The sequence below is a fragment of the Acanthaster planci genome, linkage group LG21 (assembly GCF_054643075.1).
Source record: "Acanthaster planci isolate LZ-2023a linkage group LG21, COTS_SCS, whole genome shotgun sequence".
In the NCBI taxonomy this organism is placed as follows: Eukaryota; Metazoa; Echinodermata; class Asteroidea; order Valvatida; family Acanthasteridae; genus Acanthaster; species Acanthaster planci.
Genome location: NC_141797.1, coordinates 7,721,146 through 7,747,965, shown reverse-complemented (window position 1 = coordinate 7,747,965; position 26,820 = coordinate 7,721,146). Strand labels below are relative to the sequence as shown.

General features: G+C 40.9%; 3 protein-coding genes and 2 long non-coding RNA genes across 10 annotated transcripts in view; 1 reads left to right on the top strand and 4 right to left on the bottom strand.

Annotated features, from left to right (window-relative positions):
* Positions 1-12,910, top strand: part of LOC110984001 (uncharacterized) — a 53,044-nt gene extending 40,134 nt beyond the window's left edge. For all 3 annotated transcript variants that reach the window (XM_087131024.1, XM_022243767.2, XM_022243768.2), the window contains exons 55-71: positions 395-544; positions 1,006-1,110; positions 1,440-1,547; positions 1,860-2,019; positions 2,174-2,366; positions 3,756-3,841; positions 4,429-4,524; positions 4,761-4,942; positions 5,565-5,801; positions 5,998-6,170; positions 6,942-7,085; positions 7,869-8,054; positions 8,282-8,379; positions 8,731-8,801; positions 8,970-9,035; positions 10,209-10,335; positions 10,762-12,910. In XM_087131024.1, the coding sequence (XP_086987150.1) occupies positions 395-544; positions 1,006-1,110; positions 1,440-1,547; positions 1,860-2,019; positions 2,174-2,366; positions 3,756-3,841; positions 4,429-4,524; positions 4,761-4,942; positions 5,565-5,801; positions 5,998-6,170; positions 6,942-7,085; positions 7,869-8,054; positions 8,282-8,379; positions 8,731-8,801; positions 8,970-9,035; positions 10,209-10,335; positions 10,762-10,937 (2,358 nt within the window). In that variant the 3' untranslated portion in view covers positions 10,938-12,910. The remainder of the gene's footprint in view (positions 1-394; positions 545-1,005; positions 1,111-1,439; positions 1,548-1,859; positions 2,020-2,173; positions 2,367-3,755; positions 3,842-4,428; positions 4,525-4,760; positions 4,943-5,564; positions 5,802-5,997; positions 6,171-6,941; positions 7,086-7,868; positions 8,055-8,281; positions 8,380-8,730; positions 8,802-8,969; positions 9,036-10,208; positions 10,336-10,761) is intronic.
* Positions 1-13,689, bottom strand: part of LOC110984003 (uncharacterized) — a 43,799-nt gene extending 30,110 nt beyond the window's left edge. For all 3 annotated transcript variants that reach the window (XR_015423615.1, XR_002598818.2, XR_015423614.1), the window contains exons 1-2: positions 13,637-13,689; positions 10,168-10,271 (exon numbers count right to left, since the gene is read on the bottom strand). This is a non-coding gene — a long non-coding RNA (uncharacterized LOC110984003). The remainder of the gene's footprint in view (positions 1-10,167; positions 10,272-13,636) is intronic.
* LOC110984002 (uncharacterized) lies at positions 33-4,434 on the bottom strand. 2 transcript variants are annotated; one of them, XR_015423616.1, is made up of 3 exons: positions 4,341-4,434; positions 1,384-1,504; positions 33-1,095 (listed from the first exon to the last, which is right to left on the bottom strand). It is a non-coding gene; the product is annotated as an uncharacterized LOC110984002 (long non-coding RNA). The 2 variants fall into 2 exon arrangements; XR_002598817.2 differs by lacking the exon at positions 4,341-4,434 and having other exon boundaries at positions 1,384-1,864.
* Positions 13,690-14,465: 776 nt separating the features above from the next.
* LOC110984051 (retinol dehydrogenase 7-like) lies at positions 14,466-20,696 on the bottom strand. Its single transcript, XM_022243845.2, has 5 exons — positions 19,932-20,696; positions 19,144-19,515; positions 18,034-18,292; positions 17,093-17,259; positions 14,466-15,902 (listed from the first exon to the last, which is right to left on the bottom strand). The coding sequence occupies exons 2-5, from the start codon at positions 19,463-19,465 to the stop codon at positions 15,643-15,645; spliced, it is 1,008 nt and encodes a 335-aa protein (XP_022099537.2). The 5' UTR covers positions 19,466-19,515; positions 19,932-20,696; the 3' UTR covers positions 14,466-15,642.
* Positions 20,697-20,835: 139 nt separating this feature from the next.
* On the bottom strand, positions 20,836-24,132 carry LOC110984052 (retinol dehydrogenase 7-like). The gene is made up of 4 exons (XM_022243846.2): positions 23,617-24,132; positions 22,492-22,750; positions 22,026-22,192; positions 20,836-21,785 (listed from the first exon to the last, which is right to left on the bottom strand). Exons 1-4 carry the CDS (start codon positions 23,945-23,947, stop codon positions 21,544-21,546), a joined length of 999 nt encoding a protein of 332 aa, XP_022099538.2. The 5' UTR covers positions 23,948-24,132; the 3' UTR covers positions 20,836-21,543.
* Between the last annotated feature and the right edge of the window lie 2,688 nt (positions 24,133-26,820).

The following is a 26,820-nucleotide window of genomic DNA, read 5'->3' as shown; positions in this document are numbered from 1 at the left end:
AATTTAAAGGAATAAAAACAGTGATCCATGCATGGAGAAGCAAATCTGTTTTCCTTTTCCATTTTAGGATTTTCTAATGACTGACTTTTGCAGTTTGAAATTAATAACAGAATGTATAATTTATCTGATATCCAAACTCTCTGTGCTTTAGAATAGCTTCATTACCTCCTGCTATATAACAACCCTCCTCGTTATCCCTGTGCCAGCTTTCTGGAAATACCTTTTGTGTATCACAATTTTTGTCATAATTGATTAGTAAACATTCTTTGCCTCAGGTCCATGAATGGGAGCCACTCCCTGGGTCTAGTGTGATTTTTCTGTGTCAGTTTAGCAGCAGCTTTTTTTCTGCCGTTTTAAGAAGCTTGGTCTTTCTCAACTAATATTGTTTTTACAGGGAAGTTACCATTGTGGTTTCTGCCTACCTGGTTACCTAGGAGACGGTAAGACTGGTTGCCTCCCTGGCGACTATTGCCTCACGGGCAAAAACAACTGCCATGAGAATGCTACATGCATCTCCACAGGAGCTGGTACTTATGTCTGCGAGGTAAGTTCTCAGAGACTGACATGGTTGATTTGCCATCTCTTCAGTCCAGTCCATCTTATCTCAACACACCATTAAAACCAGATCTTTGTGGTCTTGATTCCTTTTTTTCCAGTTTCGATATGACCCCCCCCAAAAAAAATATCCAGGAGTATGGATTGTCCATAGGAGAAATGTTATACTTATGCTACACAGAAATAAACAAGATTAAAGTTGACAAAATGATGCACTAGGTGGGATTCAAACCAAGGTACCTGGAGATACATGTTGAAGGCAAAGATTAGCCAACAACTGAAGCCTGATAATACCTCTAAATCGCTAAATTACCAATTTATCATTCTACGTATATTCTGATGCAGAGTACTTTTTGTATGCTACCTGGGTCAGATGAAAAAAACTTTGAAGTCATGTGGCTCTTTCTTCTCTGCTGGTGATTTTTAACATCAGTTGTTTGTTTTTGACAGTGCAACAACGGCTGGGCGGGCAATGGAGTCTATTGCGGCCTTGACACCGATCTTGATGGTCGGCCAGAGATGACACTTCTCTGCAGCGATCTGGCATGTAAAGCAGTGAGTGGAATAATTTTTATGAGCCCCACTGAAATTTTTAAAATGAAAAATTTATATCCAATGTCAGACATGACACTGTATAAGCATGAGGTAAATTCAGAAGAGAATGTGGGTTTGAGAGACAGGTATGTGACTCCTTCGAATAAGTACTGTTTAGATAAACAACATGTCAGTACACTCTGAGTTCAAAATCACAGCATGCCTATTGCACACAATTGGATTTCACATCTGAGACCATAAACCTAATTGAGTAGTTTGCTTTTATGTACTTACCAGTACTGTACTTGGCCTAGAGGTGAGACTCTAAATATGTTGATTTTGTCTTGAAGGACAACTGTCCCCAACATCCCAACAGTGGGCAGGAAGATGCAGATGATGATCATATTGGCGATATCTGTGACGATGACGACGATAATGATAGTATCTTTGATGCCAAGGTCAGTATTGAACTCATCAAAAATTCACAAAAACGGTCACTAGTTTGCTGGAGAAGCATTCACTGCAGACAAGCCTCCAGTCAGTTGTGAGAATTTACCAAACAGATGGTTGGTTGTTAGTAGATAGTTGTTACTCATTAGTAACTTGTGCAACAGTATGGCGTAGAGGTAAACCATAGAAGGTTGGCTGTAAAACCAGAGAAGATATTGATCATTTTTTTTCAGAAGAACCAGTCAGCCATGTAATCATCTTCAGAAAGAGAGATTCTTCAGGCTTTTACAGTGAACTTATCACATTGTGTCTCTCAACAGGATAACTGCCAGTACACAGCTAATTATTTCCAAGAAGACACAGAGGGTGATGGCATTGGTGATGCGTGTGATAATTGCCTCAGCGATAACAACCCAGACCAGGCTGACACGGATAGTGATGGGCTTGGTGATGCATGTGACCCAGACACTGACAATGATGGTATGCATTAACTTGGCATCCATTGTGCTTTGGAACATCAATGCATCTTGCTCAAGTGAATGGTTTTGTTGATGATCCGGTGTACTTCTAACTTGCGAATTCGAAGCCTGTTTGTACACAAACGAAAGATTTTTTGGTATCTCTTTACCTAAAGGAGTGCTTAATGCTGCCGATAACTGTCCACTTGTTCCCAACACAAGTCAGGAGGACTCAGAGACACCAACCGGAGATGGTGTGGGTGACGCATGTGATAACTGCCCTGCTGTGTCTAACACAGCACAGACTGATACGGACCAGAACGGATATGGTGATGCTTGTGATGTCGTCGGTGGCACAAACAAAGACATGTAAGATGTCCCCCCCAAAAAGCTGCGAAATTAAGACAGTGTAACTCGTTGGGTGCCCGGCAGAAGGGTGTAAGCGCACTTACGCCCTTTTGCCGGGAAGCATGATCACAGCAGAAAAAATGTTCCCGGCAAAAGGGTGTAAGAAACACACTCTCTTTATTTAGTAAAAAACGGATATAATTTACTATAAAATCAACCTGGGCTGTACAAAAAGCAACCTTTGAACAACTTATTAAAGGGACTTGGGCCTTTTTCTTTTTACTTTTCGCCAAGAAATATTCATATTTCCTTAAAATACAAAAGTTGCATACTTTCGTCCTTTTGCCGGGAAAAGTTTTTTTTGCAGTGATTATGCTTCCCGGCAAAAGGGCCTAAGCGCTTACGCCCTTCTGCTGGGCACATGACGAACTATACCCGGTTACGATAAAATACTGCTTGAAACAAGTAACGGTAAACAATGGTTTATTTTAATCAACAGCGACATTTGTCAAGAACAGCATTACAACCAAAGATTGTATAGCGCCGCATAGCGGCGCAAGATGGGGAACTTCACCATGAATACGTGTAAAACGTTGTTATCACATGGGCGCCATTCTGGTTGGACTACGCCTGCGCAGTGCATGTTAATGCACAGGCGCCGCGACAGTCAGGCACACACAGTAACGTTCACACTCGAATGGCGCCCATGGTGATAACACCTTAATGTCCGAATTACCAATCTTGCGCTGCTATGCGGCGCTATATAATCTTTGATTACAACTGTAGTGTTATGATTATTGATGGCAATTATCTCTCTTGGATAAGAGTGGTGTTTTACTAAATAATATTGTTGCAATATGAATGGGAGAGGGTTCAATTTACTGTTGAATTATTTCATATAGATAGTTTTCCCCTATAGCGTCCAAAAAGCTGTGCTGGTATTGCAATACTTATACTGCGGACAGAAGTCTGGCTTTATTTTGCAGAGATACATCTATCATTCTCAACTTAGATAACTGCATTAGTACTACGAGCCAAGATTTTTTTTCATTTTGCTTAGGGATAGGGATGAAGTTGTAGATCCACTTGATAAAGGGTGAGCAATATCATATGTGCAGCACTGAGACATTACCGTATTCAAGGTTGACCAATGGGTTATCATGGCCCACCAAAGAGGGGCGAAGGTTTTTTTTTATTTTTGATAACACATAATGAGAAATGGTAAGTAGGGGGAATTATTTCATTCTCTTTCTTTCCAGTGCGTGTAAATAGCCCCAGAATGTAGCCTCACCTGTCAGAAAGGTCCCAGAATAGTCATATGTATTATTCTGAAATTTTTTGACCCTTGTGAAAATTTGGATCTGCTCTTGCACTCACCAACTTTAATTCAAGATTATGTTACTTTTGCAGGGATGGTGATGGTATTCTCAATATAGACGACAACTGTATCAGCATTCCTAATGCAGATCAGACGGACAATGATGCTGATGGTGTTGGTGAGTCATTGCTCATATTTTGCCATCCCTAGATTTGGTTGAAACCTTCATGCCCAATGTTGTTATTGAGTCCGTCACAAGTCCCTACCGGTCTTGCCAATGTTCACTCTCTAACTTAGCGGTATGACTTGTCTCGTAACGGGACTTGTGATGGCCTGATTGGACTCAGCTAAAACACTGTAGCTGCTCAAGTACCTTCAATTAAGTTCTATTTACAAAACACTTCCACTTAGCACTTCTGTAGTAGAGTCCATCATAATTCCCGTCATAAGTCCTTTCACAAGTCTTGTCACAAGTAACAGGGTGAAAAATGACAAAAGAATGCTTTTGTCACAGTTCATCATTGTGACCAAGACTGAATGACTTGTGATGGACTTGCAGGGTTTACAGGGACTTGTGATGGACTCAACTACAGCACCGCCAGTTATGGCCATGACTACTGTCCAAATTCTTTGCTGATGAAGTCCTTTTAAGAGTGCAAATGTGTTAGTCTGCTTACCCGTACAAAGAATGCTTCTCAGTAGGTTTGGAAAATGTTACCTCCAAATTAAATGGGCACTGATAAAGCCAAACAATTTTCCTGACAGGTGATTTGTGTGACAGTGACAAAGATGGTGATGGCATCTTGGATGACGTTGACAATTGTCCTTATGTTTCGAACAGTGGACAGGAAGACACAAATGGTAAATTTGACATTTATGACTTGTAATTGCAAAGTTCGTTTCTACTCCATGCCACAGGTTGTAATTTTCTTCTACTGGGAGCATGGTAAACAATTATAAAAACAATGTCATACACTCCTTGTAACCTTTTAATGCTGCTTACCATACTCTTCAAATCCAAGTGAGATTTGAGCCCACAGAAGTGATCACCAAATCACATCAAGGAAAACAACTTTTTGCCCGATAACTCTCTCAAGGTAATAAGTTGGGAGATGCATGTGAAACAGACTACGATGGTGACGGCACAGTTGACAGCGATGACATCTGCCCCAACAGCAACAAGTATCAAGTTACAGATTTCTCACGAGGCTTCATCTCGGTGGAGTTACACTCTGGACTCATCAACGGCACCAGTCCAGTCTGGGTTGTTACCGATAAGGTATGTCAAGCTGGTTTCTGATTATCTGAACAGAATTCGCCCTTGTTTTATAGTAAATAAATATGACGTTATAGGAAGATATAGCCATGTTCAGATTTACTTGACTGCTACCTGAAGTTATGTGTGAGTCTATGGTTATGGCTGTAGACAGATCCCATAGAGTCGTGCACAATTTCAAGCCACAGCCGAGTGATTTGGATAAGGCTCAAGTCTGCAAAATAGAAAAAGCAAATAAGTTGGTTTGTGTGAACAGTACATGCAATGCTTGTTCAGAGCTTGCTTGGGGTTACAGGTGATTGTCATTAGCCATACTCGCTCACTGCACATGCAAAGGTCTTCCAGATTTGTGAAACCACTTTTGGATACACTGAGCACTTAGTTTGCTCAGAGGGAGATTGGTATTTGGTTAAAAAGAGCTTGCTCTCATTTATGCATAGAGCTTTTTGGCTGAGGACTGTATGCATGAGCATGGCAAGTCTTCCTGCATTAAAAATGGGAGATGATAGAAACAACTCTCAAACAACTAAATCAGTAAATGTTTTCATATTATTAAATTATGCTCCTGAGACCTTTCCCACCTGGACAGATTAAAGATTATGAAATTTTCCATTGTTGTGTATAGGGGAAAGAGATTCGTGACATCAGCAACACCATCATGCCATCCATGTTGATTGGTCAGGCAACACTGGCAGCAGTAGATTACAGCGGGACCATGTTTGTCAACACCGATGAGGGAAGTAATTACATCGGCTTTGTCTTTGGTTACCAGAGCAACCGGAAATTCTATGTGGTGATGTGGCGACATGATAACATGAACAATCCCAGAAACAAGGGCGGTATCAGGGGAATACAGATTAAGGTAAGTTGTGTAAACGATGTTAACATCTAGATCACACTCGGTTGTGAGAAGAAGCAACTGTAACATTGCTCTCTGAAGGCCATTGAAAACCTCTTCCTTGGGGCGTGAACTGCAGTCTGTGTCCATCTTGCAACCAGATTGATGCAGTCCATTGTGTAGTCCCTTGTTGATGCATTTGTCTCCTGTCCTGTTGCAGAAAGTGAACTCTGCCAGTGGGCCTGGCCAATTATTGGCAGATGCTCTGTACCACTCCTACACCACCGCCAATCAGGTTGAGCTGCTTTGGCAGGATCCATTTTTGCAGGGGTGGCAGCACCGAACTTCGTACAAGTGGTTCCTGACACATAGGCCAGATATTGGATTAATCAGGTATTAAAAGGTCATTGTGTCTGTGGCCAAACCCATGTTGGATGACATCTTCATTGCATTTCAACTAACATACAGTGTATCAGTTTATCCTCCTGCCATGGCAAATCCTTTATAACACTTTCGTCTTTTTCACACTTACCTGACAGAGGTAGCTGAAGTTGCAGTCACATATTCCGTGTGTTCAGAGTTACATAAATGCTAGGTGGGTCATTCTATAAATTCGGGATCCAAAAATGTGAATTTTTTGTGCCCATTACACCTGACCTGTGTCATTTGACATTGATATATCACTGAAATTGATTTCAAACTATTTACATTTGTTTGGCAGGTAATTTGAATTAATTCATCCCTCTTGGAAATTAGAAAGTACGTTCTGAACTTACAAAGCATGAATGCCAGGTGTGACAGGGACACAAAAACTATTGGACCCCTAATTTGTAGAATGACCCCGGGCATGTCCTTGGGCAACATGCCTCTGTCGTAAACATCCTGAAGGAACTTCTTGTTCAGTGTAATAAAGACTTTCGGTAGCCATGGTCATAGTTTAAGATGTTGCAGTTGTAACTGAAATTGCAAGCATTACATTAGCCGTAGTACCAACCATAGGCATAGCCATATGATTAGTACCAACCATAAGCATAGCCATATGATTAGTACCAACCATAGGCATAGCCATATGATTAGTATTAACCATAGGCATAGCCATACGTTTAGTACCAACCATAAGCATAGCCATATGTTTAGTATCTGTCATGCATTTTGCCTGTGCAGAGTTGTCATCAAGGTGGGAGAGGAGACTTTGACTGACTCTGGAGACATCTATGATGCCACTTACCTTGGTGGTCGACTTGGGGTGTTTGTCTATGATCAGAAGGATGTCATATGGTCACGACTTAGCTACAAGTGTGCTGAAAGGTAGGTGCTGTGAGCAAAACTGGTGACAAATTGCCTCTCAAGTAATCCAGGACAAATGTTTGGTTCACCAGGCATGCAGTAACCTGTTAATCATTTCCATCTTTGGAAGTAGTTGTTCGCAGTACCCGCTGCTACATCAGACTCGAACCAGCCAGCCGACCTCGGCAAGCTCGGTGGTCGAGCAGTTAAGATGTCTGCACGAGTAAGCAGGAAGTTTGGGGTTCGACTCCCGCCCGAGTACGATTGTGGTTTTTTCACAAGCCCTTCGGGGGCAAACACTGAGTATACGGTGTGATACACGTCGGGCAGGGCAAAAATCTAAAATTGAACATTTCAGCATGTTCTGAAAAGTGAGTAAACAAGGTGAGAAAATGGTTCAAAAGAGAGCCTACATAGGAATTATGGGAAACTGACAAAGAAAATGTTTGGTTTGTTCACTCATACTTTTGTTTGCTTTAACACTTCAGTCATTGAATGCAAAATGCTAGAAACAAGGATTTACTCCCGTGAACAAGGATACTTACCAAGGTTCCTCTGATTCTGAGTACCTGCTAGTTTTCAAAGTTAAGTTGAAGGTGTAGATGCTGGTTTTATTTCTGTGCCATTGTCAAACCACTATTTCAAATGCTGTGGTATTAAATTTTCCTGTCCTTTTATTGATTCAAGTGCTGGTTAACTCAGTCTGAAGAATTGGTGTAGCTTGCGACAATATCATCCTGTCTCACAGACACCTTGCACCTCACCTTTGACATCATCTTGGTTTATAATTTTCATTTGTTTCAGGGTCAATCAGGCACTGGAGTTTGATGGCGTTGATGATTACGTCATCCTTCCTAGCCTAGAAACCTTGCAACTTACCTCGAGTTTCACCCTGGAAGCATGGGTGCACCTTCCTTCAAGTTACCCCTTGGTCACCATGCCCGTCGTGTGCACTCTCGATCGAAGACTTTGCATGTTCATAGAAAATGGGTTAGTCACTGACAATACTGACCTGAATGATGGAAATGCCAGTATTTCCACACCAGACCTGGACGCAGACTTAAGGATACAAGTAGTCATACTGAGGCCAAGATTTTATGACTGACATTGGCACGATGGGTTTATCCAACCAGACAATAGAGTATGCATTTTGTTATTGTCATCAATGGTTAGCTGCCAGCTCTAACAAATACACTGTTTGTCTATGTCTGGTGTAGGTATCTGAAGGGCAGAGTAGGTGATCAAATTGTTGTTGGCAATACAGTTCTACCCAACTCCACCTGGACACACCTGGCGATGAGATTTGACGCCCAAAGTAAGAGGAGTATTTTTAGAATGTGTAAATCAATTGAATTGTGACCTGCACTTTCTGATAAAGAGACGCAAACTTCATGTGCAATAATTTTTGCCACCCAGACGCTTCATCTGCAAGATTTTCTGCCATGTCTTGTAGTTACTTTGACATAAGCAAGGCCTTTAATGAGAAGTATTTCTATTGGTTTGCAGTAGAGTTTTTGAGGTAAGCATTTTTGGGCTTAATACTTGGCTTAAAAGAATTGGATTTTGTGAGAAAGCAACTGAATATAATAATTCAGAATCTTCTTTGACATCTATTGCAAGATTCATTTGTGAATGCTGGGTATCGTGTATATTTGTATCATTTCAGATAGACACTTGACTGTGTTCATCAATGGAAATGCTGGAACCACACAAGCCAACATTGGAACCCCTGAATGGGTAGGTATTGTTGGAACGAATCTGAAAGACAGCATTCATTTTTTCTGGCATTGTGGGTTCAGTTTTTTTCCTGTTTTGTTCGGTTTTGGTTTTTTGTTTCCTTTTTGTTTATTTTTCTTTCAATTTCAATGCACTTTTTCCCCTAACTGCACTTCTCTTCTTTAACAGGATGTTAGTGCCCAAGTGCATATTGGTAGAAATGAAGACTATTTCTTTAGCGGAACAATGGATGAGGTAGGTTAATCTGTTCCTTTATCCTCTTGACAGTGTTGAAACTTACCTGGATTTATCCGAAAGTCCGGATATCAGCGCGGCAGAAATATATTTCCTGGATTTTCCGGATTTTAATTGATTTTCTGTCCCTGGTGAAAATACACTTTATAGCTAACCTCAATCTCATGCATTGTCACGTAAAAATTGCATGCAGAACGAGCTGACATGAGTAGTTTATAGAATAGATCCATCTACAGACATCACACACGGACACGACTTAACGCGCGCATATAAAAAAGGCCTTCTTCCATTTTGGGTAGAATAACGCCTTGCACAAAGACTAGAAGCTGTATCTCTTATGCGCCTGCGCTTTGCTACTCGTCTGACATGTTCTGTTTTTAGCCTTGTATCATGTCAAGCTGTCAAGCGAAATAATCTGCTTTTCATTCAACGATCGGCAACATGTACAAAGTGGTAGATCAGTCACGCAATATAAAGGACATTGACAAAAGTATAAGAAATGTCTTTAGTTCGAAATGGTTGGAGGAGAAGGATTGCAATGGAGACTTTTTGTCGGATTAGGTCCTATACCTGTAGCGTAAGTAGGATGTCCTGGGTCATATGCAGAGCTCCTGCTAGCCTTTAGTCACATTAATTAGGTTTGAAAGCGGCACAGTTTCCTTATATTTGGTGTATTTTCTGACCCTGTCTACAGAGATGCCAACTTGTTCAATTTAGGCCTACAAATCTCACCTTAATCTCATATGGTTTTTAGGATTTCAGGATATTTGGGAAATTTTGAGTTTCATCACTGTCTGAGCATGTAACAAACGTAACTTTATTTGAACTGTTTGTCATTTGACCCTAACAGATGGGTTTCGTTACCTTAGTATACCACTTTTTTAACCTACCAAAGTACAATACCTGCAAAGGCGATGGGTTTGCCGTGGTACCAGTTGTGAGCATACCGTTCGAGTACCCTCCAGTTCTTATCAGAACCACACATACCAGCCAGTACTCACAAAAAAGGTTTTTTTAATGGTTCGAGTGCAAACCCACTACCTTTGCTTGCCACCTTCACCATGAGAAAACTTTAAATCTGATACAATACATGTATCTCTACCAGTACTGACAGGTCTGCCACAAGGCTTACCACTTTTAGAAGATTGCTGAGCAATGTTGTTCTTATGACAGGTGCGTATATGGGGTGTAAGTCTCTCTGATGCTGAGATTGAGGAGCACATGCAGCTGGCTAGCCTGGAACGACAGAAACACAAAGATCTGCTGGACGCACACTATAATATGGACAATGAGGAACAAGGTAGGACACAAGTTTGGACACGCCACTTCTGGTGAAAACCTCAGCCATGGATGATTTCCGACAGTAAACCTGTTAAGGTTTCCAATCTAAATCTGGTTAAAAGAAGGTATCACGATGCCCGCAATAACAGATGAACAACTGTTTCTTTAAATGTATTTGCTCTGAGGTTTTGTAAAATTTCTTTTGGAGTTAAAAACCTTTTTGTTGAAACTTGGTCTTGAGAATAAATTGTAATATTTACTCCATTTGACACTCAAACACTCTTCAACTTGTGTAGTAGGTCAAAGACCGAGCATTCAGTTGAATGTGTGAAAATGCAGGAGAATTTTTTATTTCAACATAAACATTCTGGCAACTGTATACAGCAAGTTACAGCAGTGAAATTCCGTCACTATTGATGACGAGTTTGTATTTCTGGACTTTCAGGATCCACTATGCTTCTGGACCACGGCCTGTATGGGCACCATGGTCTGATAGTAGGGAGCCCTGTCTTCACTCCCAGCTTTGTTGACCAGGGTCGCTTCCAGGTCACATACCCAGAGAACCGACGCAGACGGCGAAGTGTTAGAAATCACTACATGGAAAAGCACGCTGAGCTGTAGATTAGTACACAGTATTATTTTGGCTGTTATATTTTCAAGCCAAAGCACGAAGGAAACTATTTGTTTGGTCTGTTCTCTGAAAAGCTTTTGAAGCCTTTGAGTTGAGACATTGATTTCTATTTTCACTTTTGATGGTTTTCTGGTGAGAGTGGTTGACAGCCTCGGCAAATTTCACTAAGCCTTTTGCGAAGTAATTTTAATAAAATCTGGTACACTGAATTCTTAAAATTTGTGTGAACATAACAGTTTGAATTCTCCTAACTAAAGACACTGTTGCTGCAGCTATACCTCGTGATTTCTTAGTTTTCCTTAGTTACATAAGAGATGCCTTGCATTAATATACTGTTTTCAATGGATAAGAAGGGCAGGAAGGAACCAGTCCATTTCAGAGATGGTGGTCGCTATGCAAAAGCTTGCCCTGAGTCACGAGGTGTAGCAACAGTGTCTTTAGTCTGGGGAATTCAATTGTTATGTTTATGTGCAATAGATAACTCAGTTTAGCAGATTTTATTCAAATTTAACTCGCAAAAGGCTTATTTACTGTTGGGTATTTGGAATAAGCTGGACTTCAGTACTAAAATGAGAAACTGATGGATTTTAGAAATGCAGTTATGCTAGCCAAAAAAGTCTCCAGTTTCTGGTTTAGGAGCTGGCTCCAAAAGTGGTGCGGCAAAGCAGCTTCTTTTTTTTCCCCTCACTTTTTTTTCTGGAAATGATGTATGATAACGTGTGATGTCCATTGCGACTGCATGCGCGGGTAACGCTGGCTGCTAAAATAAAGTGGTCCCCACACATTTTACTGTTTTAAAGCACTTTCAGCTTGTACATGTACACAGGACATATTAGACCAGCTCGTTTGTCTGGTTCCCAGATGTACATATAAATGTAAAATATAGAAATGACGTCATCTGTAAAAGAATTCCCGACTAAATGTATGGGAAACTAAAGGAACTCCTTTACTGTACGTACAGTATTACTCAACCGTACCCCATCAAAAACACGTCAAAATTAGGCAGTAACAGGATTAAATTACAGTCGAAAAAGTAAATTTGGCAGCTTTTGGACATCATTTAATACCAAATAAAAAACTTATTTTTCCTATGTGCAGGTCTACGGCAATGCGCGCACTGACCATAAACTGGAGCCTTTTTTGGCCTTACGAGGTGATTTTTGTTTGCATCCAGAAAAGAAGGCAATAGTTTACTGTACTTTGTCTTGCATATTGCACCAGTCTAATTTTGGGGGTGTAAAGTGACTTTTAGGAAACCAAACCCGACAAGATCAAATGCCACGATGTCAATGCCTTTACTGTATGGTAAAATAAAAGTGCTATAAACTGATTTTGTGCTGTCTATGAAACAGTAAAGAAACTGAAAAATTCGGGTTACCAGTACAGTTTGTAAAGAATACCCTTTAAAAATTTATGGAAGAAAATGTTAATTATTGAAATCATTATTATATTATACATGTATTATCATTAAACCTTTTCATATTTGAAATTTTTTGAAAAAAAAAATTTACAGCGTGGCTGGCTGGCTATGTGATTTTATAACCTGTTAGTTTTCTCTGTTCAGCTTTTAATATATTTGTTTAGATTTAACATTCACATTTTTATAGACAGTTATTTTTGTTATGAATTATGCACATCAGTGACCAAGGTAAAGGTGCTAGAATTTTACTGTTTACGCCTAGCAAGTTTAGGGCTTTATACTTTGTAAGAGACAAATATTACAGATTTTTTGCATTCGGACTGTATTCAGGTTAGCAGTATTGGCCATATTTGGTAGTACATGTGCAAAGGATACTTTTTATATCAAATATAGCTTAAGCCTCTACGCAATGTGACTAACGGTAGTTGAAGAAAAGTAGATCACAATGTTAATGCACTGCATCCGAGAAAAGTGAAATTAGGATGTATAGTGTTTCTGCACTGATGAGCACATTTAACATTAAATTTTAAGATTTAAAAGCAAGCATTTTTGAGAGCTTGTGTTTTACTTGGTCTTTCTCTCCTTCATCAAATTGAAATGAAATAATATAAAGTGAAAGCATCATCGAGCACAGTGTGTCCTGTTGAAAACCGAGTCGGTTATAAATGCTACCAGTTGACATCAGTCTGAATTTGAAACGAACGGTATTTACTCACTTTTTTGGGGGGGGTGCGGGCGTTGCAAAATGACCATAATGTGACTAGCAATAATGAAACACAGATGTTTGCGTCAAGCGCTCTCACTACATGTATGAGCAATATCAATACCACACGTACAGAGTGAACGCTCTTTGAAAAAACGTGGGCTTAAATGGTAGAAGGCGTTGAAAGCCTGTATTGGGCTTCGTTGGACATAAATGGAGAGGCCTATAGCTTCATGCTGTTCATGCACCGCAGCGCGACATTCGCTGCGACCAATCGATTTTGGCACGGATAGGCCTCCGGTGTGGGCATTGTGTGCGCATGAATTCGCACGCGTGAACAATAATGCCCACTACGCACGCACGCGAGGTTTCCTAGCCTTTGTCAGTGTTCAGAATCAAGGCGAATAAAGCACGCTCAAAACCCATGAAACACGATAGTAGAGACAAATTTAACTCATTCAAAAGCATGTGGGTTTGATAGTACAGCTGCTGCATGTCATGAAGGGAGAAAACGAGCGTAGGGGCAGAACAAAATAGAGGGAATTTCGAGAGCAACTTTGCATTACCTGTTCCTCGGAGAGATGGCAACGACAAGAGAGGCTGACAAGATGTCCGAAGGCGGTTCACATGGCAAAGTGTGTTAGTCTTCCGCTGCGTCACTCACAAAGCTAAAGGCAGGGTGTGTTCAGTCCTTTGCCACAATTACCCTATTTTCTCAAATACTGACCTCATTAGCGTCATTAGTAATACTTTGTCTATGGCTTATTGCATCGGTTTTCACCAAGGGATACAAAAGAGCTCTAGATTTTGCAGCGTATGTGGAACATAACAGTCGTGACAAGTTGGTGATGCAAATAAAATTGTGACACCGTGGAAATGTCCGATGATCCTACTCGGGGTGTTATAACATGTAACGCCGTGTCCGAATCACTTGGCTTCGGCCGGAAATTGCACACAAATCTATGGGAACTGGACGCAGCCACTACCTTAGACTTGTGTGTAATTTCAAGCCGCAGCCAAGTGATTCAAACACGGCCTAATATGTAGGCCTAAAGATGTGCCCCGACGCACTTTAATTTTGTTTTTAAACTACGAGCTAGTAACTTTGTCCAACTTGTAAGCACAGGGTGTCCACCAAATTCATAGTGCAGCAACCAAGGGTGTAAATCCGTTGCCGGGCAATGTGGGGTGGACATTTTTGACTGGGGTGATTCAAAGTTTGATCAACCTACAGTTTTTTTTAGTTTTAAGAAACAAAAAAGAGTATTTTGAGGTCATTTCTCAAAAATTTCTTAACTATTTTTCCAAAAAGCTGAAATGTTTGCCACTGGTCCCTGCTTAGTTCATTGCGCAACTATAAGTTCCGAATTGAGAAAAACTAATATAGCAAAGACATTAACACAGAATAGGCCTAGGCCTATTCCCTTAGTCAGTTTTATTTATTCTTTTCGGGCTGGCATCATGTTCTGACTGAATTATTCAGTCAAGTTCAGTTTATTGATTAAAGGGGGTCGGAAATCTGAATCCACGTGCACTACTTGCGAAATTGATCCTTTCCCAGGACCGTTTCGATTTTTCCCAATTAAATCAGGCTGGACGATCTCAACGTGGATGCGTTCCTCCTCCATACACGGCAGCAGTCCCGACAGCTGTCTCAGGGTTGTTGAAATTTATCACATAGAAACTGTCCCAAATTACTACGATGTTGGGCTATATTTGTTATTATGTACAATGCTAGGTGTTCAAATTTGTGAGCATTATAGTAGCCTAATAATTCGAGGACAAGTATACGTAAAGTGTTAAGACAGGTGTGCTGTCTTAAGTGTTGTAGGCCCTTCGTGGTTTCGTTTTTATGAGTGTTTTTGACTTCCCCTATTTGTATACTTATCATTAATTTCGCCCAGAAGCGATGTTTTTATATAACGCTTCTGCTTTAATTTTTATTGCAATTTATTGTCTTACATTTGGACGTATTTTTATACCTCCGTTTTGGTATTATTAATGTTAATGATGCTGTAATTTAACATCAAATGCCTAAATGCTGCCATCTCACAGCACCGGAAATTAGTTTGCCTTTGCACACGAGACGTTGGTGCCATGTGTCCAAACCCCACGATCTGTAAATAATATTACCACATACAATTACATTATTGTGAAACTAAATACTTCGTACTAATACTGTGCACAATGAGTAACGTCGTTGCAAAATCTTTTTTAAAGTTTTCAATAAAATCTTTCTCAAATAATTATTGAGGTTGGTTTGCATAAACACACTTACAGTATATGGATTTCATAATAGATCACTGATGCGTAATGTTTGGTTCATCAGTCATCCTTTGTAATTCTTGTAAAGATTGGGATTGGTGATGGGCCTACTCAATTGATATACAACGGTCTCTGAGTCAGGGAAAGACCTGGAACCCTTAATCGCAAGAGTGGTCAAATGGTAGTTCAGTGTGACCTTCGCCCTACAATAGATAAAAAGGTTTTGCGTTTTAGTAATCAACAGTGTCATTGTTAAAATATAGGCGGTACAGCATACGACATAAAAGAATTTTGATTAGATTTTACGTTAATCGCTTTTGCTAATCGCTTTGGCCTTTCTCACAACCTCCTTTTTACTTTCCAAAGCCTGTCTAAACAAAACACTATAAATACGATCCGCCAAAAAGGCAGGAAGAAGAGACATTGGTTTGTAGAAGAATTTAGCGTCCAGTCCTGGTAGATAGCGTCTCCAAGGAAACCGGGCACAGAGGGCGTGCTCCATTGCATCTGTCACTTCATGCAACTTAGGGGATGCCATACGAAGGGCGTCAACAATGAGAAGTTGCACTGGAAACGAAATTGAACATAACGAATCAGAGTTCAGTTTAGTTTTGGATAGTGAAAAATATCAGAGTGTTAGCAAAGAATAAGCCAAGCTCTGTGCCTCAAAAAGGCAAGGTCATTTGAGAACTAAGCACGCGTGCAATTGTTGGCATGTGGCTGATAGATATCAGAATAATTCATCCGACATTGTTGGGCAAGTTCGGACGTAAACCACAGTTCAGCCAATGGTCAGATGGTCGTCTAACAATGCGGACGCTCAATTAATTCAGTAACTTTCGAACGACCCTAGTCAGCCTATATATTTACTTTTTAAAATCTCATCGTTATTCATAATTATTTCTCTGTTGGTCATTGAATGGTGTACAATTATTGTCATGGGAACGGTTGCCTCCGTAATGATAAATGAAATCGACTATTGCTAAGCGGCGCGACCATACCTTTGGGCCTGGTCCCAAAGGGTTGACTAGATAGTCCAAACCATCCATTGTTGATCGAACAGAGAGGCTCGGTTTCGATGCAGATATGCGCAGATGGCGCTAATGTGAAATCCATCTATTGTTAACCATCCAGTTCGTAAGTGTGACGTCACTTCAGTTTAAACCACGCCCACTGCACGTGCACTGCACATAGAGCTAAATGCATTGATCGCCGTTTACATGGAATGGGAAATTAACGGGCAACTTCAGCGATCGTCCAGTGGGAGCCCGAACGTCACGTCGTGGCGCGTCGTTGTGTATGACTAAGTCACTTACGAACCGAACCGGATAGTCCTCGCGCAAACTTGTCCTATGATGGTGGCCTCGCTGATAGAATGAACTCACGCACGCGTATTGCTGTTTCATTTTGGAAAGCACTTAATTTTGGTACGCTCTGTTGAAATACCGAGCTGGTTCACGACCTGAAGCTTAACAAAAAACGACAAGGGAGTGTGATAACGTTGACTGAACTTTTAAAATTTTAAGCCATACTTCGATAGGCAAGTCTGTATAAATCTTCATACGCATGCAGGCATGGCTCATGTAGCAAAGGAGCGAAAGATCTATAATCATTTAAAATGCGAGGGATAGATTAAAACGGAGATCTCCTAGCTCCCCCGCTTGTGCACAGAAGAAGCAGTTCGTGGGGAAGCTATCGAACAGTGAAACAACTTATAATGTAAAGTGATGAATTATAGCTGGCCAAATTGAACCCACTTGCTTCTCGTGCAATGTCTCCGCCAAAGTGGTCTTTCTCTGCCTGCGGCAGACGCCCCCAAGCGGTGTCCATTCTTCGTTTCATGGCATCCGTGTCGGAGAATGTACCCTGGAACGCCCCGGGCTCGATGATGTGAACCGACACGTCTGACTGCTTCATGTCGCATCTTGTGGTTCATGCGGGCCAAGAGTTGGAAAGGGGAACAGTTAATTCATTTCATGGCAGTATGGTGACAGGGTTGCGGATGCCAAGACTGCAGGAGTTTGTTTTCATATCCTACGTAAAAAAAGACCACTTTTAATACTGAGGAGTTAGAGGAAATCAAATAGAGGAAATTTAATTCAATGTATATATGTGTGTGTGCTGACGTAGGCTGAACAATCACATTTATACTGATCTTTTGACAGAAATTAAAGTTAATATGCCATCAACCAAAGATACTAGTTGAAGAGTTCCCAACTCTATAACTTGATATCAGTTATACTGTAAACTTGATTTAAGCAGTCGAATTAGCCTGAAAACAAATTCCTTTATTTCGTGCAGGATTCATTTGGTCCCTCTTCCGGCAGAGCGTGGACGGATGTTGATCAGTTTTTAAATGTAAACAACAGTTAGTTGAACAGCATTTCAAGTTTAATGTAAATGTCATTTTGTGTTCGCTGCTTAACTGTACATAGTAATAAATAGGAACAAACGCCAGAAGTACCTGCACATGCAGAAAACGTTCCTGTTGAAAATTTACATTGAACCCATTGACCAGAAAATGCAAACATGGCTAGTGCTATTATTTCTTTCTTTAAAGTCAACATACTCTGCACTAAAAACGGTGTTTCGAAATCACCATACCACCTTGCCGACATCAGGTAATACGTTACTATTAGGGCAAGATTTAGTAAAAAAAAAAAAAAAAAGGAGAAAAAAAAGCCAGTTCCCCAAATACCTGATGTTGTCGGAGAAAGCTTCTATCCCAGCCTTTGAGGCTGTGTATATCGTGCCCGATGACGGGAACAGCGCGACGGCGCTGGACACGTTGACAATTCGTCCTCCGGCAACGCGGATTAACGGGTAAAGCATGTTTGTCACCTCAATGGCGCCAATAAGATTGACTTGCAGAACTTTCGAGATGTCTTCCCTATTGAGCCAGTGGTATGGTCCCAGCGGAGAGATAATTCCAGCATTATTGACTAGGCCCCACAATCCTGAGGAAAATAATTATGAATAGTATAACAAACCGATTTTGTTCCCGAGAGTTGTGCATACCTGCAGGGTGAGACAAACAAAATCTGTCTCGACAAGGGAACAACCAGGCTATACACTTTTGCGTAGAAATACTATCGCTTAGTCCGTTTTCAGCAGAATGTTTGGCAAGTCGGACTTATGATACAGAGCATGTTTAAATTAGCAAGCTTTTAATGCCGGTCACACTGGAAACTTACTTGGGTTGAATTTTAACCCTAGGATGGGTGAAAACTGCAACTATATACCCAAATATGGGCTGTATTAACCCAATTTTTGGTTGAGAATAACTTTCTGTTTCAGTTTTCATCCACAAAATGAGCGGATATTAACCGCTGTTTGGTTAAAACAAACCAGAAATTGATTTCAATCACCCAGACTGAGTTGAAACAACCTGAACTATAGTTGCAGTTTTTACCCTCGCTTGGGTTAAAATTTAACCCAGGTAATTTTTCAGTGCAGTGGCTTATCTCGGATGACTGTGAGCCGGTGCTCCTGAAACATGTTAAGATTTCACAAGTCTCAAAATATGAGCGTTAGTTTCATGAATCTCAGATGTAACGTTTAGAGTACAAATTGAGGGGAAAAGTACTAGTCTGTGCCCGCATTGCTCAATAAGTAATGTAAACAAAGAATTAGTCTTTGTGTTTATGTAACTGAGATGCCATCTGCAATCCCCTTGGAGAATGTTTTTACATGTTATCAATAATTAATGAAGCCAGTGGCCGCGGGAGGGGACACGTGCCCCCATCTCCAATGCATGGAGGTGGGAATCCCAATTTTCCCTTTTAAATTTTCAAGTGTGCACATGTACCTTTTCCCTCTGGGATCAAGGCTTTTACCGCATCACGCGCATCCCGAATACTCTCACTGCTTGTGACATCCAGTCGCAACGTAGTCAGCCTGGGCGACGCCACACGCTTCAGCGTGTCTCTGCCTTCTTCGGTGAGGCAGGCCGCTATCACGCAGCAGCCCCTGCGCTTATCCAGGTTGCGGGCCAGCAGGTTGCCAAAGCCCGTGTCGCAGCCGGTGATCAGGACGTACCTGCCGCTGGTGTCCAGATAGATGCGATCCAGCAGCACGATCAGCACCAGGCAGGCGAATACGGCAGCCGCTGCGCCTACCAGCACCAACATCCTTGCTGTCTGTTGCTGTACTTCAAGCGTTTTGAGATCGAGTTCCCGAACTAAAGGTTTTAGAAATGATAAACATACCGAGCATAATTGAGACCACACAATATGAGAACGAGGTTGAGGCTGATGTATAAAACTAGATGATGGATATGCTTAATGATTCTTTATGCATTACAATCTTTTCACTCGTTATCAACAGTGGCTAACATCACGGTATTTGAGAAGTAATCATGCTCCTTCGTTCAAGGTTGTTACAATGGACAATTAGAAGTCAAACGTAGTACAGGTAGTCGAATAGTGTCATGATAGCATAAGTACTTATATTGGCGGCGGAAAGGTTTGTGGGCCAGCACAGACCGGCACATCAGATGAGAGATTCTATACAATAGACTCACTTGCGCTTACATTTCCTCGTCCTTGGACACAATTCATGACCAGGACACACGTGAAATCGTGAGCAATAACCTACCTGCTGTGTGTTGAGAAAAAGCCAATAGTCTGTGCTAGGAGACCACTGTACTGACAAGAGGTCAGTGGTTTTCCCATGTACTATGAACTCTGTACTATAAACTTGACGCACTTTCTGACTACTGAAGCGCTGTTCTTTGACCTCTGGGAGCTAAAAATACTCTAGTTGACTTTAAATAGTTTGCTGCCAGAGTTCAGTTAATGACACCAATAGTCTAATAGCAGACTGTGCAAGATGCAAAACAAAAAAAAAACCTAAAAAAAACACACCCAAACCCCACAATTTTTATGATCTGTCTATCAAAAACTTCAGATTTAATGATGGACATATGTGACGTATAAGACAAACGATCAGTCACTCTTCACTGTTTTTAACCAACTAGGATTGCACTTGCAGTTAATAGCCATGTTTAAAAGCCCAAGTAGAATAAACAGCGGCACCATGAAGGCTGTTTAAAAACCTGAGTATTTTCCAGCTGTGAGTGCTTCATAAAATCCAAAAATAATTACAATGCATTATTAAATGTTACTAATACCAGCACATTTCTGATAGGTGACTGAAAAAGCTAGTCTCATTTTCTCATTAACTTAATGCTCGACCTCGGATTTGACTGAACGAAATGTGGCGAACCTTTCCAATTTGTATAATGAAATACAATTATACCTGCCCGTTCGAGTGTAGAATTTGTTCATTATTCATTGCTTGCGTGCCGGGCGACGTTCATTTGTATTTGATGGAGTTTAAAGGGACATGTATTTGTTTCTATATAAGTGACAAAATAGGAAAGTGTCTGAACTTTTCATTTGATTTCAGTCTACGTTCGAATTAAGACCTTTTAATCCCCAAACTCTCTTTTTCGACAATAGGCCACTAAAATAATTAATAAAATCCAATAGCTACCGTGTTAGATTGTCATTCACTCATTCTTGGTTTACTGAAACTCATGTCTCGTAGTCAAATTGCACAGGATTTACAATAAAAGATGACACAATCAACAAATGGGTAAAAAAAGAAGTTAAGATACCACGTTAACTAAAAAAAATTCAAAAATTAAAAAGTCCACGCGTTATTTTGACCCTCCTGCCCACTTTTGTCACCCTAAGTGCGGATATTTTGCATTCCCTAACCCCTGATCCTACAAACGGAAAACATAACACAAAAATGGGAGGCATACAAGAATGCAAAAATAATGAACAGACATCTCATTCGGCCATACTTCATGAGGACTATTTTACCCGTGGTTTTCATTTGCTAATTGAAACAATTTTCAACTATTTGTCATTTCTAACACCAAATAACTTTCTATTCCAACTGAAAGTAACTGTTAGTCTGGAATATACCAAACTTTAAAGCATAGATTGCTTCATAGATGTTCACGTATGAATAATGCTATGCTAATAGGTTTATTTATTTTTTCAGTTTGGGAATAAGAGAAACATTTCATGAAACTAGTCATAATTTATAATACAAAATCTTTACTTGAATCCATAATACGCTTTTCATTATGAGATTTTACACTTCTCTTGCAGTCTATTATCACTTCTTAATTTAGTTACTGGAACATAAACTAGTTTAGAGGACTGCATCCAAAAACAAAATGACCATTCCCGTTTTATGTGACAGAATGAAAAGTCTTCGTATTTCTTTTCAAGAGGAAATTGAGCCCCAAGGCGAAGACAAAATCAGTGAAAAAGGCGGGTAAGAGCGAGAAAACTTTGTAAAATAACTTGGCTTCCAAACCGGGCAAGTATCGTCGCCATGGAAACCTGGCACTCAGCGCATGCTCCATGGCATCCGTGACTAGGTGCAGGTCGGGAGACGCCATTTCCAAAGCTTGTGCCATGGTTAGTTCAACTGTTTAGAGTGAAAACAGAAAAACCCACAATACCACAATTATTCAGTTTGTATTACCATGGCGACGAAAACATCATTTTGCTGTCGATTTAAAGTTGTTTGGACGTACAGCTTTCCGTCTCCCTTTTTTTTTACAGGTATAGGTACACCTACAAAGACGGTATCGTTTTACTTTTGTATTCCTTTACAAAATACTTAAAGACTGTCTTAAATTGCCAGTGCAGCGCATGTTAAACTTACGTGCTTTATAGGCCTTCTCGCCACCAAAATCCTGACGTTCTTCTAAGGGTAGCCTGTACCAAAGCTTCTTCAGCAAGTCTTTTGTTGTTTGCGGGTTGACAAACGAACTTTTAAAAGAACCAGGCTCAATGATATGCACAGATACTCCAGATAGCTGCATAGACGCCCTGCACATACCAGATATTACAGGAAAAGGCAAAACAAGATTGTGAATGTGTAACGAATTTAGCTTTCTATTGACATCGCCTACAGAAGAATCCAAATCTAACAAAGGCAGTGTGAAGACGTAAGTGATTTTTTTCTTAAAGGCGTTTGTATTCCCAGCTGCGGTCGGCCTCATAGTTAAAATTGTAGGCTACGAACAATAGGGACAGAAGAGTGGGACATTGTCACCTCGCTGGGATGGTCCGTTTTCATCATGTCAAATATCCAGGAGGTTAGAGGTCAAAGGTACTCTTGAACCTACCTTATAAAATCCGAGTAGGCCTCCACCCCAGCCTTGGACACCGCGTAGTAGCTCCCCGCGGTGGGAAACAGCGCCACTCCGCTGGAGACGTTGACGACCCGGCCTCGTGCCTCCCTTACCAGCGGGAAGAAAGTGTTGGTGACGTCAATCGTGCCCAGGAGGTTGACTTCCATTACGTTAGTTACCTCTTGTCTCGTGTGCCAGTGAGGAAGACCCAAGGCGGATATAATTCCGGCATTGTTGACTAGTCCCCACAGTCCTAAGTCGAAGATCCACTCCACTCAGTAAATACACTTTCGCCAATGCAAATCACACAAGCATGTCTTCAGATCGAAGAAAACAGTATTGTGCTTTTGTGTAGCATTAGGGCACATGGCTCTTTGTAATGGAGGGGTTACCGCTATCTAAACTGAATCTAGAACAATCCCATCAGGAGTTGTTTTATATCCAAATTGCAAATCAACTTGAACAAGTTTATTTTAGGAAACTGTTGTAGTCTGAACATAAGTCATGCCGCTAAACTAACAACGTAGTATTACTTGTTACCCCTCCCTAAGTTGGCGAACGGCGGTGAAACAATTTTTGGGGGGTGGGGATGGGGTAAAACCATCAGGCGTCAGCCATTAACAGACCTCTCCACGAAACCCCTCCCGTCCCCTTCGGTGTTCTGTACCAGTCTCATTGCCCTCCCCTGGTCCACTGTTCCCTAGCCAAGTGATGCAGTACGTTGTATTTTACATCAGAAGCCAATTATCGTGGAATACATAGGACGTTAATGAAAACGTCCGATCAACGACTCCTGATGGAAGCATTTGTCAAATTAAAATCCTGAATACTTTAAATTTGATTGGAGAAGAATTCTAAACATAGCACGTGCATGTGGGCGTTGAAGGCTCGTGTTACAACCTGAACTACACTATCGACACTCTTCTGAAGAAATCGGTTTGATGTATAATTGCATCGACGCGGGTATGACTTTTTTGAGCCTGTGCACTTCGTTTTAAATTCTTAAGTCTGATATTTTCCATAATTCAGATATTCTAATTTCAATGCAAAATCAACCAGTTAGGTTATATTTCTGTTTCAAGATAGCTACAGAAGGTCTACACCTGTTCACTGTCTTACCTTCGCCTCTTGGTATAATACTCTTTACTCGATCGCGTGCTCTTTGAATGCTGTCGCTGTTTCTGATATCCATGAAGATAGTGGTTACATTTGATGACGTCACACTGTCCAGCGCAGTCCTTCCAGCTTCTGTCAGGCAGGCAGCAATCACATGGCAGCCCCGTTTTTCGCCGAGACGACGGGCAAGTAAGTTGCCAAAGCCGCTGTCGCATCCAGTGATGAGGACATATTTACCAGTGATGTCGACAAACAAACGATCCGTGAAGAGTATAGTGGTGACCACCACCAGCACCACAAACAACAATCCCAACGCTAATGGCCAAACTTCCATGTTGTTTTCCCATACACTGCAAGAACGAGATTAATGGCAAAGCCTGCCGTAGACAAAAATGAAATATTTGTGACGGTTTAAATACAGGGCCTACTGGTATTTTGAGTCAATGCAAACGGGTGTCGGTGTATCCCAGTACACCATTTCCATTGGAATGCACTTTGTTTACACTAGCGGCACGCCGGATCTGTGACCTCGCCGGTGATCTTTGTACTCACTTAGTTTTAAATTTCAATATTGTTATCGACGCCTACATCTAAACAGACGGCTAACGTGGCACTCGTTAAAGATGCAAATATATCGATAGGAGTTATGTCTTAAAGAGTTGAGTTCACAGTTTACAGTCCAAATCTTCCCCTAAGACGAAGATCCTAAGTTGGGTGAATTTTTCCTCCTTCAAATATTTCTAAGGTTGAAAGATGATTGTTTTCATCGAGCACGCTTCATCTATGGTCGTCCAGGAGAATTGGCTGTTTCCAAACCAAAAATGCTCAGATCTCGGCAGTCGATGTGAAAACTGCAAGCATGAAGAATTAAGCCTACGTTTCATTAATGCATCTCATGTGTTCAACCTATTGGGATAAAATGTAATTTCGCGGTATCTGCATGTAAACACGTTCCAGGGTAACACGGAATATAATTCAGCGTGCGCTTGAATGCGAGTACATATAGCACATGTCCCTTTTTTGACTGTAGTGTTGTGGTTGTTTTCATAAAACAGAGTGAGACGCATGGTTCTCATAAAGAGACAGGCTAATGCCGACAATACAGGAATAACCATGGACCTGTTGTAAATGACGTACGGTATAAATAAATTCACATATCCGTCAAGCTTCCTGCCTACAGTACAAGGACATTTTGGCGATCAATTTTCAAAACGGACACCCTGTTGCACGTCCAGAATTTTATATGAAGCAGATATAAAGTGTATTCAGGTATCTAAATGTTTTCAAGGTATCTGAAACAGGATTATACCACGGAGGCACGGACACAATCTAATGGTGCATGGTTTAAAAAATGAGATGCCCATGGTGGAACTCGCGAAACAAATCAAGCATTATGGTCCTATATTGACATCTTTGGCGACCTCGTTGTGCCGGTACTGCCCGGAAAAGAAAGTTCGTGATGAGAATAACTCAGCTTGAATTTGCGCCATTGCCGATGCGAAGTGACGCAGGTCTAATAACCAGGCCAGCAACGGGAGTGCCAAGCAATAACTTCCGATTTGTTCACCCCATGAATGGAAGCCGCGTTGGCGGATTGACCCGCTGCTGGGTGGTCGATACACGACACACGGTAAATACGAATCTCTTCGTGCGAAATTCTCCGTGAACATGACCCAGTTTAACCGTCTATAACAATTAGGTCTAGCGCATCAGCTGTTACGATGTGTGAGCATGAACCATGGCCTTTTCCCTATACATGAGCTCTACTTTTACAGCGTGCACTTCCACGGTATCCTGTTGTTGGCGGCATTTTGTATTGGCGCAAACCTTCAGCTGAACTTTATTCGGTCAGACAGAAATATTCAGAATTGTAATAATATACTATGGAAACCTCCAAATCCACAATGCCCTAATTTGAACTTCGTTCTGGTTATCTTCGGACACTGATGGTACGTCGAACTCATTTAATATTTTGATCCATTTTTTTCGACACTACAGAAGAAAATCTGACCTGTTCGATCTTCCAATGAGTAGTTAACGTTGGCAGTTTCCCATTGTACTTTACTTCGTGATCTGTGTTTGAAATCGCGCGCTCTCCGAGAGCTCCCAGAGTTTAAAAAGTCACTTCCCAGGTTGTGTGCTGGCATGTTGGCTGGCCACGTGCCGCAGACTGAAGTTTGCAGCATTAATTAAACAGGCACCGCCTTCAACATTGATGGACAGTGGCCTACCGGACGGTAATGGGTGGACAGTTTAATTTTGCACATTGTAGGTTCGACTCTTGCTGCCGTCCATCGGGAAAATGTAACAAGGTTGACTTCTCATTGGAGTTTACTTTTTGTAAGTTGACTACAGAATAGTCAAACTTACATTGTTAAACGACCCAACTTCAATGTTCTTGACTATAGTTGTACTTGCCGTTAAGTTGACCTCCTTTATAATTGAACTATGATAAATGCGTTTATCACTTTAGTTTTATTTCATTTCAATTTCGTTTTCAGTTTCAGGTATAAAGAATGTACCCCATACAAGGTATGTCCAGGCAAAGTATCCTAAAGAAAGAGTGTGTATTTCTAACTAATTATATTTATCGAACAATAATTCTTCAGTTCAAGAATCATTTACGATGAAAAATTTAATAGAAATCATTATCAGTGAAAGTGCAAATGCTTCACTGCAGCTAAGCAAAAAAAAAGAGCTTTGTTGAAGTGAACTGCATTTCCAACGCGTGCACGACGGCGCAGAATAAGTCTATTCTAAACACGCAGAGTGCGTGCATCCCGACAGATTACATGGAAAATACTATATGTAGGCCTATAGCTTTTTCCTGACCCTTCCAATATAATTCGTGAAGTTTAATGCGACGAGGCTCATGGAAATTAGTTTAAAATCTGCATTTGCACATCCAAAAGTGTTTGATTTTGTTTTCGAATTTCTTTAATATGTCGCATCAAATTTAAATAGTCCTATCGTTTATTCATATTCATCGGAAGCATTTGGAAGAGATTGATCAAGAATTCAATGTAATCAACGAGCAGAAAATTTCCATTCTCAAATTGGTCTCTATGGCAACGTGTGCTTCCTGATTCGTATTTGCATTCATTGACGTGGGTTTATACTTGGAAAGAAAATGCAGAAGAGAAGGAAACGATAACAAACTTTGTTTTTAGGTTAAAATAGTTGACGCTGTTGGTTATGTTGTGCATC